General features: G+C 38.6%; 1 protein-coding gene across 6 annotated transcripts; it reads right to left on the reverse strand.

Annotated features, from left to right (window-relative positions):
- Positions 1–131: 131 nt before the first annotated feature.
- Positions 132–12,907, reverse strand: bfar (bifunctional apoptosis regulator). Of its 6 annotated transcripts, XM_011478055.3 has the most exons (10): positions 12,770–12,907; positions 12,644–12,682; positions 10,647–10,947; positions 6,424–6,522; positions 5,938–6,031; positions 4,694–4,866; positions 4,416–4,560; positions 3,104–3,283; positions 2,719–2,915; positions 132–2,487 (listed from the first exon to the last, which is right to left on the reverse strand). In XM_011478055.3, exons 3-10 carry the CDS (start codon positions 10,937–10,939, stop codon positions 2,295–2,297), a joined length of 1,374 nt encoding a protein of 457 aa, XP_011476357.1. In that variant the 5' UTR covers positions 10,940–10,947; positions 12,644–12,682; positions 12,770–12,907; the 3' UTR covers positions 132–2,294. The 6 variants fall into 6 exon arrangements, with proteins under 6 accessions (XP_011476357.1, XP_011476363.1, XP_011476346.1 ...); XM_011478061.3 differs by lacking the exon at positions 12,644–12,682 and having other exon boundaries at positions 12,770–12,904; XM_011478044.3 differs by lacking the exon at positions 12,770–12,907 and having other exon boundaries at positions 12,644–12,763.
- Positions 12,908–12,914: the final 7 nt, after the last annotated feature.

Raw genomic sequence — 12,914 nt, forward strand, 5'->3', positions numbered from 1 at the left:
TTTAGTGAAGGTCCCTACAGTCAATGAACGTAGTAGTTAGTTCTATGGCGGTCTCTCAACAGCAGGGGGCGATCTAATCCATTTAAGGCACAGTTGGTGTTCATGTAACAAGAAGAAAGACCAATAAAAGCTCCTTGAAAATAAATGTTTTTATTTAAAAATATATGCATACATTTTAAGTTTCAGTGAATCATTCCATCAGCAAGCAGGCTTTTATACAGAAGTTAAACAATATGCTGTAGCCTGGTTCAGATCTGGTAAAAAAAAAAAAAACAGAGAAAGCTTTTTTGCAGCTAAATAAAAAAGAAATATTCCTCTTCTCCTGCACTGCAGAAAGGGGCCGTTTACCCCAATTCTACTATTTATTTTCATTGTAAAAGTGGATCAGAATTCCAACCCAAATCATAGTAGCTTTCTGATAATAATCCAAATGGTACCAAAAAGATTTTGCCTGTTCTTGACACTGGTATAGTCCGAGTTAACCATCTGTACTCTTAGAGCTCAAATTCAGAACCTGCATGAGACATTTCAAAGCAACTGTTATTTACTTGAAAAACCAACTCAATATAAAGTCAGTTATTTATTGAGTCTACAAAATCAAATACATTTTTTATTCAATGCAATTTTATTGTCAATTTCCCAGGAAGTAAAAAAAATATCCAACAATAAGCGAACAGTGTTTTAAAATGTTCAAATAAAGAAAAAAAAGAACAATATCACAGTGTAAAACTTAAGTGCAAATAAACAGTTAAAAAAAAAAAGAGATCAGCTCTATTCAACAATGATGCTAAAAGCATAAAAAAAATCTTCCTGAACAGTAAAAAATGTGCAATGTTGTATTTATCCACATACAACCAAATAAAAACAAAATTTGCAAACAAAGAAAAAGAAAAACAGAAATTGCACAATACAGATTTGCATCTCTAAAAATAGCAAAAATTTGGTTTTCCTTTCTTTTCAAATGTGTCGGGAAACTGAAGAAATGTAAGTGAGAATAATCTGACCTGAATGGTTCTGATAGCAGGCTGCTGAACGACAAAGCCCAACATTTAAAACTTGGATCTTTCCACCAAACACTTCTGCAAGATCACAACTCAGATGCAAAGAATACATTCGAAAGATATCCAGTCTTGAGTGCAAAAACTCCCCCTTTCAATGCTGTTGTTGTGTCGGTTGGGTTGAAAAAAAAAGTCCAAACCGTTCGGATTTTAAAATGAAGAAAAATGAGCTTCAAGTGAACATCCAAGCACAATATGGGAATCATTTTGGCTTGAAACAAATGTTGTTAATACTAACAGATTCAATCAGTGTTTTCTCTAGAGATTTGCTTTTTTGAGGAATATTTGGTGGAATCTTCTGGTAAACCGCTGCGTTTGAGGGTGGGTTCAGTTACAAAATGCGGAGGTCTTTTGGCAGCAAAACAAAATCTTCAATCCATCAACATGCTTGACAGCTGTTAATAAAGAGCGTTTACTAGTGAGAAAATGTCAACGGTAAATCTTTTTGTGTGGTCTTCTGAGTTTGTTTGACATACTTTTGATGGATTTTAGAGCTGAAGTTGAGATGAACTTGTTGGAGGATCCACTCCTGAGAGCAGAAGTGTTCATCAGCTTCTGTTTTCTGCAAACTGGTGAAAATGGCCTTTTAACTCTTTCCAAACTCACGGACTCTAAAGATAACACGATTTCTTAACTTTGCAGAGACTCAGCATCATTTATAGTGAGGGTCATACTTCTTGCCCACCTCTTTAACCATCATGAAACCAGACCATTATTGAAAAGCTGCCTCTGCATTGAAAACGTACTTTTGGATCGATGAAATAGCAGTAAAGAGAAAATAGGCCGCATGTTGTTCATCTAAGGGGGAATTAATATTTTAAGTGAATCATTTTGAAGAATTGGATTTTTGGATTAACGGTCAAAAAAGCTTTTTTGATTTGTCTCTTGAATCGATATAAAAAAATATCCTTTTCAGTGCTTGAAAATATGTCAGCATAAGACCACGAGGTCTTCATTTCCACTACTATTTAATCACTAATCATGTCAAATATCACCTCCCAGGAAAACAAGTCACTGTAGACTCCCACAGGCTTGTTAGGACGTCACATCTTCTCAGTTTTTACTTTTTTTCCCCGACCTAAGCTTAAGGTCTGTCATGGTCCACAGTGTGGTCAGAGTGCAGCGGAAAGCTGAGGATCAAGAAGAAGTCAGTCTCTGCGGCACAACCCCCCCCCCGTCTGCTCAGAGGTTAAAGTCCCGACTGCTTCATCTGCTGAGCACAAAGCCTGCAGAACGTCACTGCGCCTGTGTTTCCGGATGCATCAGCTGCTGCACCACCAGGTCTATATTGATGATGGGACTGAAGTAGAGAGCCCAGTAGAAGAGACAGTTACATACAAACTGAGGGACGAAAGGCCACATGAGGGCGAAGGCAAATCCCTGAGAGAGCATTTTCCACAAGTGGTTCCACATCTGTTGTGGCAGAGTCCTGCAAAAACAAAAAACAAAACAGAGGAAGCCAGATCAGCCTTGAGCTTAGGTCTAGAGTGCTGGCACCTATAAACATGGCTCACCTGTCCACATCATTTAATAAATGAACAGAAAGCCAGCTGAAATCTATGCTTTTTCTTATACACATCGTAGCTAACCAAAAAAAAAATGTTGGATTGTTCCTAGAGACGTGACCAGTATAATAAGTACCTTAACCTTAAATAAGTACCTTAACCTGGCTGTGGTCCACAGTCTCCACAGAAAGCAGCCCTCCAGTACCGACAGCAGCATGGCGTTAACAATGATGAAGCGGGACGTCCAGTAGTGGATGGCCAGCCAGTCCCATGCAAATTCTGCAATCAGCTGGTATGGAAGCACGCAGTACTTCACTAGGAACTCCACCCACTGCTGCCAGCTGGGCTCCAACTGTCAAACAGAGGGAACGCCAGCAAACATGAAATCCCTCATCATGAATTAACACAAGTAACTGCACAGACTGAGGAGTACTGCCAGCAACAGCAACAGCTTTGTAAACCAAACTGTAGCTGGTTTCTAAACCTTTACATTTCTTCATGTTATGTTAACTGACGTGTGTGATTCACACCAAATATCACCTGGGTTTTGAGAAAACTGCTCTCCACGGGCTCTTCAGTGTGTGTAAACGGCGGGCAGCAGGTGTGCAGGAAAGGAAGGAAGGTCTCCGAATAATCAAATAAATACAAGTAAAAGATTGTGAGACGAGGGGAGCGCTTGAGAGCATACAGCAGGAACAGGGACTTCCCGGCATTCGCCGCCTTTGGAGAGGCAAGAAAGAGACAACAAGGTGTTTTAGAACCGACTAGGGTCATTACATTTTTGACCAAATGAACCAATCACTATTGAATAATTTGACAGAAATATTCTAGTGGTGGTCCGTCAGGGCCTTCAAGGCCTCAAAAATATCATACGTTAATTATATTTTGGCCATGCATACTCATTAAATCATTCCAAATGGTCTGTCCATCTTTTTTATTGTGTTTATGATGGTTATGCTGCTTCCAGACAGACGTAATTTCACATTGGAGCATTTAACCAATCGCATTTCAGCTGTCCTTTGTTGTCAGGCAGGATAAGAGCCTTCACCACGAGTTGTGAAGTTCCTGTGATGCTCATTTCTTTCAACCAATCAGATTTTGGGGTGGTGTCAGCAGCGCCTTTTAGCAGGCTTTGGCAACGTTGCAGTTTTTACACCTTCTGATTGGACAAAAGTTTCAGGAATACAGGGAAAATGTCCCACATGCAGCCTTGCCCCGTTTGACACAGAGCCACGGAGCACTTTTTGATCTGTCTCGGTTCAAAACAGAGCTGACTGTAATGTACATGAATGATTTAGCAGGAAAATCTCCCACTGATCTCCTTGACGTTCTTTATCAGAAAAAAAGTGAGTGAGAGCATGAAGTAGCCGTACAGATTTGTGTGTTTGGTGCTGTCCATCCTCGTGTCCATTGCGTCTGTTGAACAGACATTTTCGTCTCTAAAGCGAATTCAAACCTACGCAGAAACAACTGGACAGACTGGGCTCTCAGCACTGGCCTTGATGGAACAGAAAAAGACTTCTTGATGGAACCGAAGCGCGATAATCTACATGACAGGGTGATGGAACTGAGGGAAATGATAAATATAATAAATAATGTTTCAAATCTATGTGGTTGTTTTCAATGTTTTGAGCAGGCTGTGGTTGCATAATGAGATTTCTTTACAGTTTTTTATTTAGTCTATTTCGAGGCATTAAAATAGTTCATGAGGGGTTGAGTGATTCAGACGTAGCACTACTGAAGGCCCAGGTGTGTAATGCACGGTCCCCACTGAAATATTCCAATTTCAACTTTTATATGCATGCAGACAAAATAAAGTTAAAAGCTTTGTACTATAATGTAAAATACTTGCTTTGTATTCCCAGAGGTTCTGTGGGGGTTTGACCCCCAGCGCCTTAACTCGGTCCAGTTCAGCTAAAACAGCTCTTCTGTGCACTGAGTTTTCTATGTTGTAAGGCTTTTTCATCAACTCTTCATCCCCCAGCATCAGCAGCAGCCTGAAGCATCAAAACAGACATACAGGTTTGAATGCAGGTATAACATCCTGTCATTAAATGACTAAACCTGCTTTAGATCAGACTTTATTCATTAATAACATTTGTGTTTAAATGGTAGTTTCTGCATGTCCACCTTCCATTGACGTTCTCCTGCTGAAAGGCTCCTCTGTAAGGCTCGGTCCATGGACCCAGGTTTTCCAGCCAATACACAACGTCCTCTGATGTCCAGTGAGACACAGGTTTGCTGATCAACAGGTCATGTTGTTCCATCACACCACTGCCCCAGTGAAACACCAGCACCACCACCTGGAGACACACAAAGTACAGTACCTCCATAAACATCCCTTTGGTTTGGTAAAACTGTTATTCGTAATTTTGCTGCTGTTTCTTACTTAAAAAAACCCACTCTGATGAAAATCCTGTTTTTGTGTTTTTAATGACGATGGAGACCATATATTGGGGGGGGGGTTGCTCTGCACCAGCAGTCTCGCTCATAACTTAGAGGTGAATTTCTAAATTTCTAAATTTATTTCATTTAAACTTTTGATAGAAAATATGACAGATGGAACTCATTATTTGTTACCCATATTATTATTATTTTCCCAGCGGCTGGAGAAAAATAACATTTCTAATGAAACATTTGGGAAGGCATCTGCTTTAAAAAAGACAGACTTTGTAAAAATATTTAAAAAGCAGGAGTAGTTCTTGTTTCTTTAAAATGCTTCAGTCTGAGTGTCAAAGAAAAGAGTTTCACTGCTCTGATTGAATTAACCACGTCTCCTCTGTGCACATTATTCACAGAAAAAGGAGGGTTTCCACAGACGGAAAGAGACTTTTGGAGAAAGCTCCCTTTCAAAACATGTGTGCAGACATCCCCATGTGTTTTGTTCCATCACACCATCTTCATTCCGTGTGGTGAAAACTTAGTTTTAAAAATAATCCAAGAAAGCAATTTAAAAAGTAGTTTTAATAACTGAAATTATTTTATCTCCCTGTTAGGTATAGGTAAAAGTAGCTGCTCTGACCTAATTATTATTGTCACATTATACTAGTCAGAATGAATGAAAAAAGCTTTAAATATAAGAAACCTGTGTGAGCTCCAAGGCTATGCTGTAATCTCTTTAAATGTCATGAGAAGCAAAACAACCATTGGTACAAATGAAGCTCCACGTGGCGTGGTACCCTTTGATGGTGCTCTCCTCTGCCACATGGACAAAGTAAACATGTTGTATTGACAGGACCAATGTCTCTGACCCTTTTAGTTGCTACTGTAGTTGTCAGGAGTTGACTGGGAAAGAGTCTAAGAAGGTGGCTTGTTTTGCCTTTCAGTCAGCTGGAATTCCCTGCAGAGACATTCCTGTGCTGCTCTGTACTTACAGCCACACATGTGAGGGCAGTCAGTACTCCAGAAAAGAAGAAGCCTGCTCCCCTGTTGTGGGTCGTCCTGGCTCTGCCCAGGTTGTCTCCATGTCTAAAATGAAGAAGAAGAGAGAGTGAAACATGCACCCTTTGTTGGGATAAGCACATAGCAAAATGAAGTGCTAACCAGGTTTTGCTCAGAGGAAAAAAGCTTGAATCAAGACAGAATTTTACACAAGTTAAGTTTACTGGATTTAGACTAAAGGTTACAGTAACAATAATATAAAAAAACAAAATGTTTGTTCACAGGCAAATGTGTCCTTAAGGTTTGATGAAAAAAAGAAAGGTAATGTGAAAAACAAAAGCAAACGTGAAAAAACAAAATTGTGTTTGTAATGTTTCGTTTTCCTATTTTTATAAATTTCCTCATGAATTGAAAATAGTTTCTTTTAAAGTGATTTCCAAATTCACAATGGAACTAAGTTTTCCTGCAGACCAGAATACCTTTGGAAGGCTAGCAGGCTCCGAGAGATTTTGGGATTTGCCTGGATCTCCATCCTCCTCCTCTGTACAACCTCACTGAAAAGCTTGTCAGTTGCATCCCTTAAAAAAGAATGAATGAATGAAAGTCATAAAGACACTCATTTGCAGTTTTCACATTGGCTGATTTTCTTGTCGGTGTGAAGCTTTAGATTTGATCTTTGTCTCGTCTTGAGGTGTATGAGATGCAGAGGATGTTTGCTTTGTGCTGATTTTGGCATCATTTCTCAAAATCCCCAACCTTTTCAAATAAATATAAATGACAACTACAGATAGTTGTTATGACAACAGCACAGTCATGTTTTTCCGTAAGGACTGAACTTGTTTAACAAAAACAGCCTTACTGTTTTGTCAATTAAAGGTAAAAACTAGAAGCAAAACAGTTTCATTGAATTTGTAGGAAAGTCTTTCAAACCATTGGCAAACATTTGGGGTTTTAAGGCATCTTTCTCTTCTCACCTTCATCCTGACAACATTTGTACTAAATATGACTGTAAAATCCCAACATTTCAGTTGATTGTGACTTATGAGCACACAACATTTGGTGAAACGATCTCAACGCAAAAAATAAAAATGCCGATTTTAAAAATGTGAACTTTTTCATATGATAAATTAAGTAATACTGACTGAACATTTGCTGAAATTAAAGGATCACTGGAATCTGAAAGTTGAACCAAATATTAACCACATCCATGTTTACTCGTGTCTATTTCTTTAAGCAGAGCCCAAAACAACAAACTTTCCTGGGTTAGTAATGAAACTAGAAAATCCACATTGTATTAATACATCAGTACCCAGCTAATTATGAAAAGAATTGGTGACTTACGTCCAATATAATACATACACTGCTGAACAGGTGGAGATGTGGACAGGTGGACCTTTCAGCACATCCCGTCACGGGTCGACACCACAAAATCACAGTGTGAATCAGCTTTCACCGATTCACACGGTGGTTCAGCAGAGGGTTTTTACGCCTGATGCCCTTCCTGACACAGGGAGACCCAGACAGGCAGCCCTGCAAAGGGTCTTGACCCACACTTTAGTTTTGGTTTTAGCTAATTGCATGCCCTGGAGAGCAAACCCAGGTTATCTGCGCGCCGTACACGGGCACCCAGATTGAAATTTCTTTACAGATTGACGTGTGCAAAATAGCGCTCTGAAAGACCGGTTCCAGTTTCAGCGGCCATCCAAGAATAGTTTTTTTTCTCCCTAAGCATTTCAACATTCCCCATCAGAGGGATGAATATTTAACAAAACTTCTGGAGTTTTTATATACAGAGAAAGCAAATTCTGGTTCTGACTTAGAGTGCAGACATCACTGTGGGCAGGTGTGTATAGTTTGGGCAGGTTTTTAATTTTTTTTATCTCTGTATTTTGCGTATTTTCTGCTCTATTGCCGTGTGGGCTGCGAGGTATAGCAGCGCATGGAGCGCAACCTCACAGCTGTTTGCCCAATCGAATTAAAAGTGGGTTGATTTTGTACTTTTAGTTTACTCAGAGTATGTTAATAATGTAACGCTTTAATCATTTTTTTATATATTGTTGAGATTTATTACATGTCCTTACTTTCTATTATATAGGTAAAGTATTTCATGTTTTTCTATCATTTATTTAGTGTTTTATCTGACATAAAGTTGCACAAAAAAGACAGAAGGTGAGAAGATAACTGTGATGTTCGTGATATCAATAATGAAACAAAAGATCTTTTTTTATGAATACAAATTAGTCTTTGGAGGGTTTTTAATGCTGGTGTTGCACAAAATTAGGAAAACACCAAATAGTTTTTGGAATGATCTCAGATGATATTTGATTTAGTTTTTTAACGTTTTATCAATAGGCTACTTAAAAAATTCACAAGAACAAATTTTTTAAAATCATCCCATTCTTTAATACGTTTCACAAGGACGTGTGTTTATATTATACTTCACTTAAATTCATTAAAAGAGAAAAAAAAATGCAAAAAACTTTCCACTTTGAAAATGTCTTCATTTCCTTTGGGCTTTTCAAAGCGGATCAGCTTCCTCCATGGAATGCGAAAACAAATTACTAAAGTGTTTGTGAGGAAAACCTTCACAGAGTGGAGAAAACAACCTTTTTTTGGATTGTTCTAAATGTTTGAGAAAAAGGGGGTGATCAAACGTGAGCTCAAGTCTGATTCCCTCTGGCTGTTTATTATGTTGAATGTTTTGCCCTGACTCACTGCAAAAATGCCAGATGTAATATCACTAAGAAATGTCTCATTTAAAACGATAAGTAATAAAAAGTGGATGATTAATTACTGCTAATTACAGCTAATAATGAAAGATTCACATTTTGGGTGGGTTTTTTGTGGGAACTGGTGGTTTTTAAATCACCAAATTGCTTAACTTGCTTTTGAGCCAGCTCCTTTGTCTTTTCCATGCAGATTACTTTCTTTATTTACATCAGTACATGAGTCCACAAATGTCACACAACACAAAATGTTTTTTTATGGGTAATATTGAGGAAGAGAAACAAGCCTAAAATGTGTTGCTGGGTGGCAATGCTTTTGTTTTTCAAAATCATTTCCTCATACTTAAAGGCTGAGGAAGACTTTTTTGAGACATATTGACCCCTCAGAAAACTTCTCAAATGTAAATGAAGAGTTAAAATAAATAACTCATGTTTTGTTTGATTTAACAATAATGTAACTTCAAAGATTGTTTGGAATCAGGAAAACACAATTTTGCTGTACAGACGCAGTTATCTTTGTCCTTATTTCTACAACTTCAAAGAGTAAATTCTTAACATTTTGTCCATTCAGCCAAACGTTGAGAACAATCTTATCTTGACAGTATTATCAGAAAACATTCAGTTCCAGTGACCTGGGAGTAGAGCTGTACATTATGAGGAAACTTACGATTTGCGATATTAATCATCATTATTGTGATGACGATTTAACTTGCAATACATGAACAAATAGCAAAACAACATCATTTCCATTTTACTGCAACAATGTTATTTAAATGAGAGTCATCATAACTTAAATTAAACTCCAAATGACCCTCGTCTACATAAGACGCGAGCAGCAAACAAAAGGGCTCCATCTCATTGGTCAACAACATAAAGGGCTCCACCTTATTGGCCAAATGCATAAAGGGATTTATTTGATTCGTTAAATACTTCAAGCTGCCATAAGATTGTTTTGGCACATTTATCGCAATTTTTACAATATGCTTATTTTGAGCTGTGACAGTGTGGGATTTTTGATCACCGCGGTGATGAACCAGCAGGGGGTGCGGTGTCGCGGTTAACAGTTCATTAGTTAGAACTGTTATTTGTTAATAAAGAATTCTCTTTCTCTTTCGGCTTTTCCCATCAGGTGTAGCCACAGCGAAACAACCTCTCCTTCGAGGATTAGTCGCAAGGTTAACTTGGCAATGTTTTACGCCGGATGCCCTTCCTGACACAACCCTCTCAATTTATCCAGGCTTGGGACCGGTACAGAAGCAGAGAAGGGAATAGGGAGCAGCCCGGAGTCGAACCCTGGTTTCACGGACAGAAGGCGCGGCAAACCAGCACGAGCTAAACTGGCTCCCTGACATTTGTTAATAAAGAATACTGTGTTGTAATTAGCACCTGTAATCATTTGCAACGCTGGGGGGGGGGTTAACCACGACTCCTGCTGCTTCATCAGCGCGGTGATAAAATATCCCACACCGTCACAGCTCTAGTTTATATCTTGTGGGACACATTTGCATAGAGTCAAAGTCATGGCACCCATATATACCGTGGAGAGGGCGGGGTTTATTAATTGAATTAGAACCTTAGACCCCAGATATGAACTTTATTGTTAAACCTTTAAAAAAAAGGTGCTAATCTCAAGGTGAATGTTTCTCTCCATTTAGTCTAGACTACAAATTGTGACTTAAAACACAGCTGGGACTTTGATTCCAAGAGTGTGTTCATTTATTTATTATTCATCCCAGAAATGGGGGTTACATTTTTCTTGTGTTTGATTAAATAAAAGCAAAATCTGCTTTAAGTTTTCTGCCATTTGTACTTATTGCTTTCCTTAAGTGGGGGGGGGGGGGGGGGGTCAGGAAAAAAGCGGAAATCGAATAAAAAAATTTAAATCTGAGATTTTATTTTCAGGCCATATCGCCCAGCCCTACTGCCAATTTTACTCTGACGTCCCTGTCAAAAACAGTCACTTTGCAAAAGCATACCTCATCAGTATGTTGATTTTGGGAAACCCTTCCCACTTCTCCCGGCACTCCGGGCATTCGTTCTTGTGTGAGGACTCCCACCACAGAGCCAGACAATGGCGGCAGAAGTTGTGTCCACAGGTCAGCGTGGTGGGGTTGACCAGGATGTCATAGCAACAATGGCAGGAGAATTCATTTTCGGATATGTTGCTCATCGCGGGCTCGGGCCGAGGAGACACAGCTACATAGTGGGACTCATCCAATAATTCCGTTTCTCCATCGCCTGCTGAGTCCCCCTCCATTTGTTGCAGCATACCGAAGTCTGAAGACATAAGAACAAAGGGTTGTTGTGACATTACAATAGCTAACTATCTAAAAAAATATCCATATGTTATTTAAATAAAACTTTATTTATTTAAAAAAAGCACTTCTCATGCCTTGCGCAACATTTAAAGACATACACAATATTAAAATAAAAACCAAACCCACCCTTCCCACTCCCCTCCATTAACACACACGATCTATGACCCCACACACAATGAACACTTATAAAAGTTACTTCTAAAAGAAACTTAAATAATACAATATTTAATATAATGAGTATAAAAATATAAAAGTCGGAAAAACTGGTTTAACACCTTTTTTGGGGTGAAACAAGTCAATAATGTCACACGATCAGCCTTTCAAAGTAAAGGCAGGTTAACACATCGTGAATCCAACTTTTCAATAAGTTAATTCACTAGTTTTCACATCACCAATGATGATCTATGTGATTAAGAAAAGTTGAACAAATCAACTTTCCTTCCAAGTAATTTATTGTACATTTTCTGATACCCCAAAAAAAAGCTTTTCTGAGTCTTTTTTTAATGTCAGAAATATTATTAATTTTTTTATATAAGTTTCACCTAATAGATAAGTTTCATGAGATAAAATTGGTTTTGGATTAGAAATTCGAATAATTAATCCAAAGTTTAACTGATTGGGCCAGACTGCAAACGGAATAGTTACTAATGAAAGAAAAACTGAAATCATTGAGTAATTTAGCATCAATATCCTGATATACTCACGTAAAATAGACAAAATATAAAACACTAGGATTAATTGGTTTAAAATCATTTGGTCTCTCAAACAACAAAAATACATTACTTTAATTTGTCTAGAACAAATGATGCAACATAAATCGAAACCACACAGACAGTGCAGTTTCAACGTGTCACTAGATTGTGATAAACTCTTAGCCTGTGACAAAAAAAGGGCGTGTGCAGATTTGAAACTTTAATCTTTCTATTGTAAGTTTTATGTTTTAAACAATATAGTTCAACCAAGGGAATGGTAAACTGAACTGTAGTCTGTGGTCATCAGTGTCGTGAACCTAAAGTCAGACAGTAAATTCACACATCCTCTCATAAACGTTATTAGCTACACAAAATTAAAAAGAAGTCTCTCTGAACTTAATATTATACTCACAAATCGAAAGCAGCTCGGCTATCGTGTAGTTTGAAGACGTTAACCTACCAATTAGTTAGCTAGCAAATTAGCACAAACTTAAGGTGGATTTTATGCGCCCGTGTTAGCTTTCGAGCTAATGTGCCAGTTGTCTTTAAGCTAGCGAACAGTTACCGAAAACCGGTAGGTAATTTAAATTACGATTCGCAAATGTCAGTAAATAAGCCAGCCCTACCGTTCGTCGCCTGAGGTTTAGCCTTTGACTGGTGGCCTGCTGGAGATGGGCTTAATTATCCAGCTAATCATTCTGTTAGCTCGTGCCGTCATTTAACTCGAATTAAAGCAGAATCTCACAGATGCGTTTCAGCTTCGGTCGGCATGGAGTGAAGGGATATTTATTTTATGCCAACCCACAAATATAAACTACTTAATTCCTGTACTACTTAGAAAGTTTTGTTTGCAATGTGGTGGCATAAATAAATATTTCTTCATACCACGATGGTGTGGAAAAAAAATAACTTCTAACGCCCCCCTCCGACCCAAATCATCCACAGTGATGTGGAGGCAGTTACCGTGGTCCGTGTAGGATGTCCTCCCCTGGGTAACAACTTCTGTCAGAGGAGGTTCGAGGTTTGAAAACGACATACATAGATAGATCAAAGTTCAGCGATGATCATGCAGTCAGAGAAACATCCAACCTGAGGTAAACTGTCGAGCCGAGGTACGTGTACCGGTCCAACACTACTAATAACTTTCAGACAGGAGAGTCCCTCCCGGGTTTTTCGGTTCACCCGTGGTCCATCACTTTTTCTTTCGGTTTTTGGAGGAGTGGCGGCTGGACAG

Source organism: Oryzias latipes, chromosome 1, assembly GCF_002234675.1.
Source record: "Oryzias latipes chromosome 1, ASM223467v1".
Classification (NCBI taxonomy): domain Eukaryota; kingdom Metazoa; phylum Chordata; class Actinopteri; order Beloniformes; family Adrianichthyidae; genus Oryzias; species Oryzias latipes.

Excerpts from the sequence above, each read along its gene's own strand:
- bfar (XM_011478044.3), bottom strand. The coding sequence starts at position 12,716 with ATGTCGTTTTCAAACCTCGAACCTCCTCTGACAGAAGTTGTTACCCAG. Across the intron at positions 4,867-5,937 it reads CTGCCCTCACATGTGTGGCT|GTGGTGGTGCTGGTGTTTCA; the intron begins GTAAGTACAGAG and ends GTGTGTCTCCAG. Across the intron at positions 3,284-4,415 it reads AGAACCTCTGGGAATACAAA|GCGGCGAATGCCGGGAAGTC; the intron begins GCAAGTATTTTA and ends GCCTCTCCAAAG.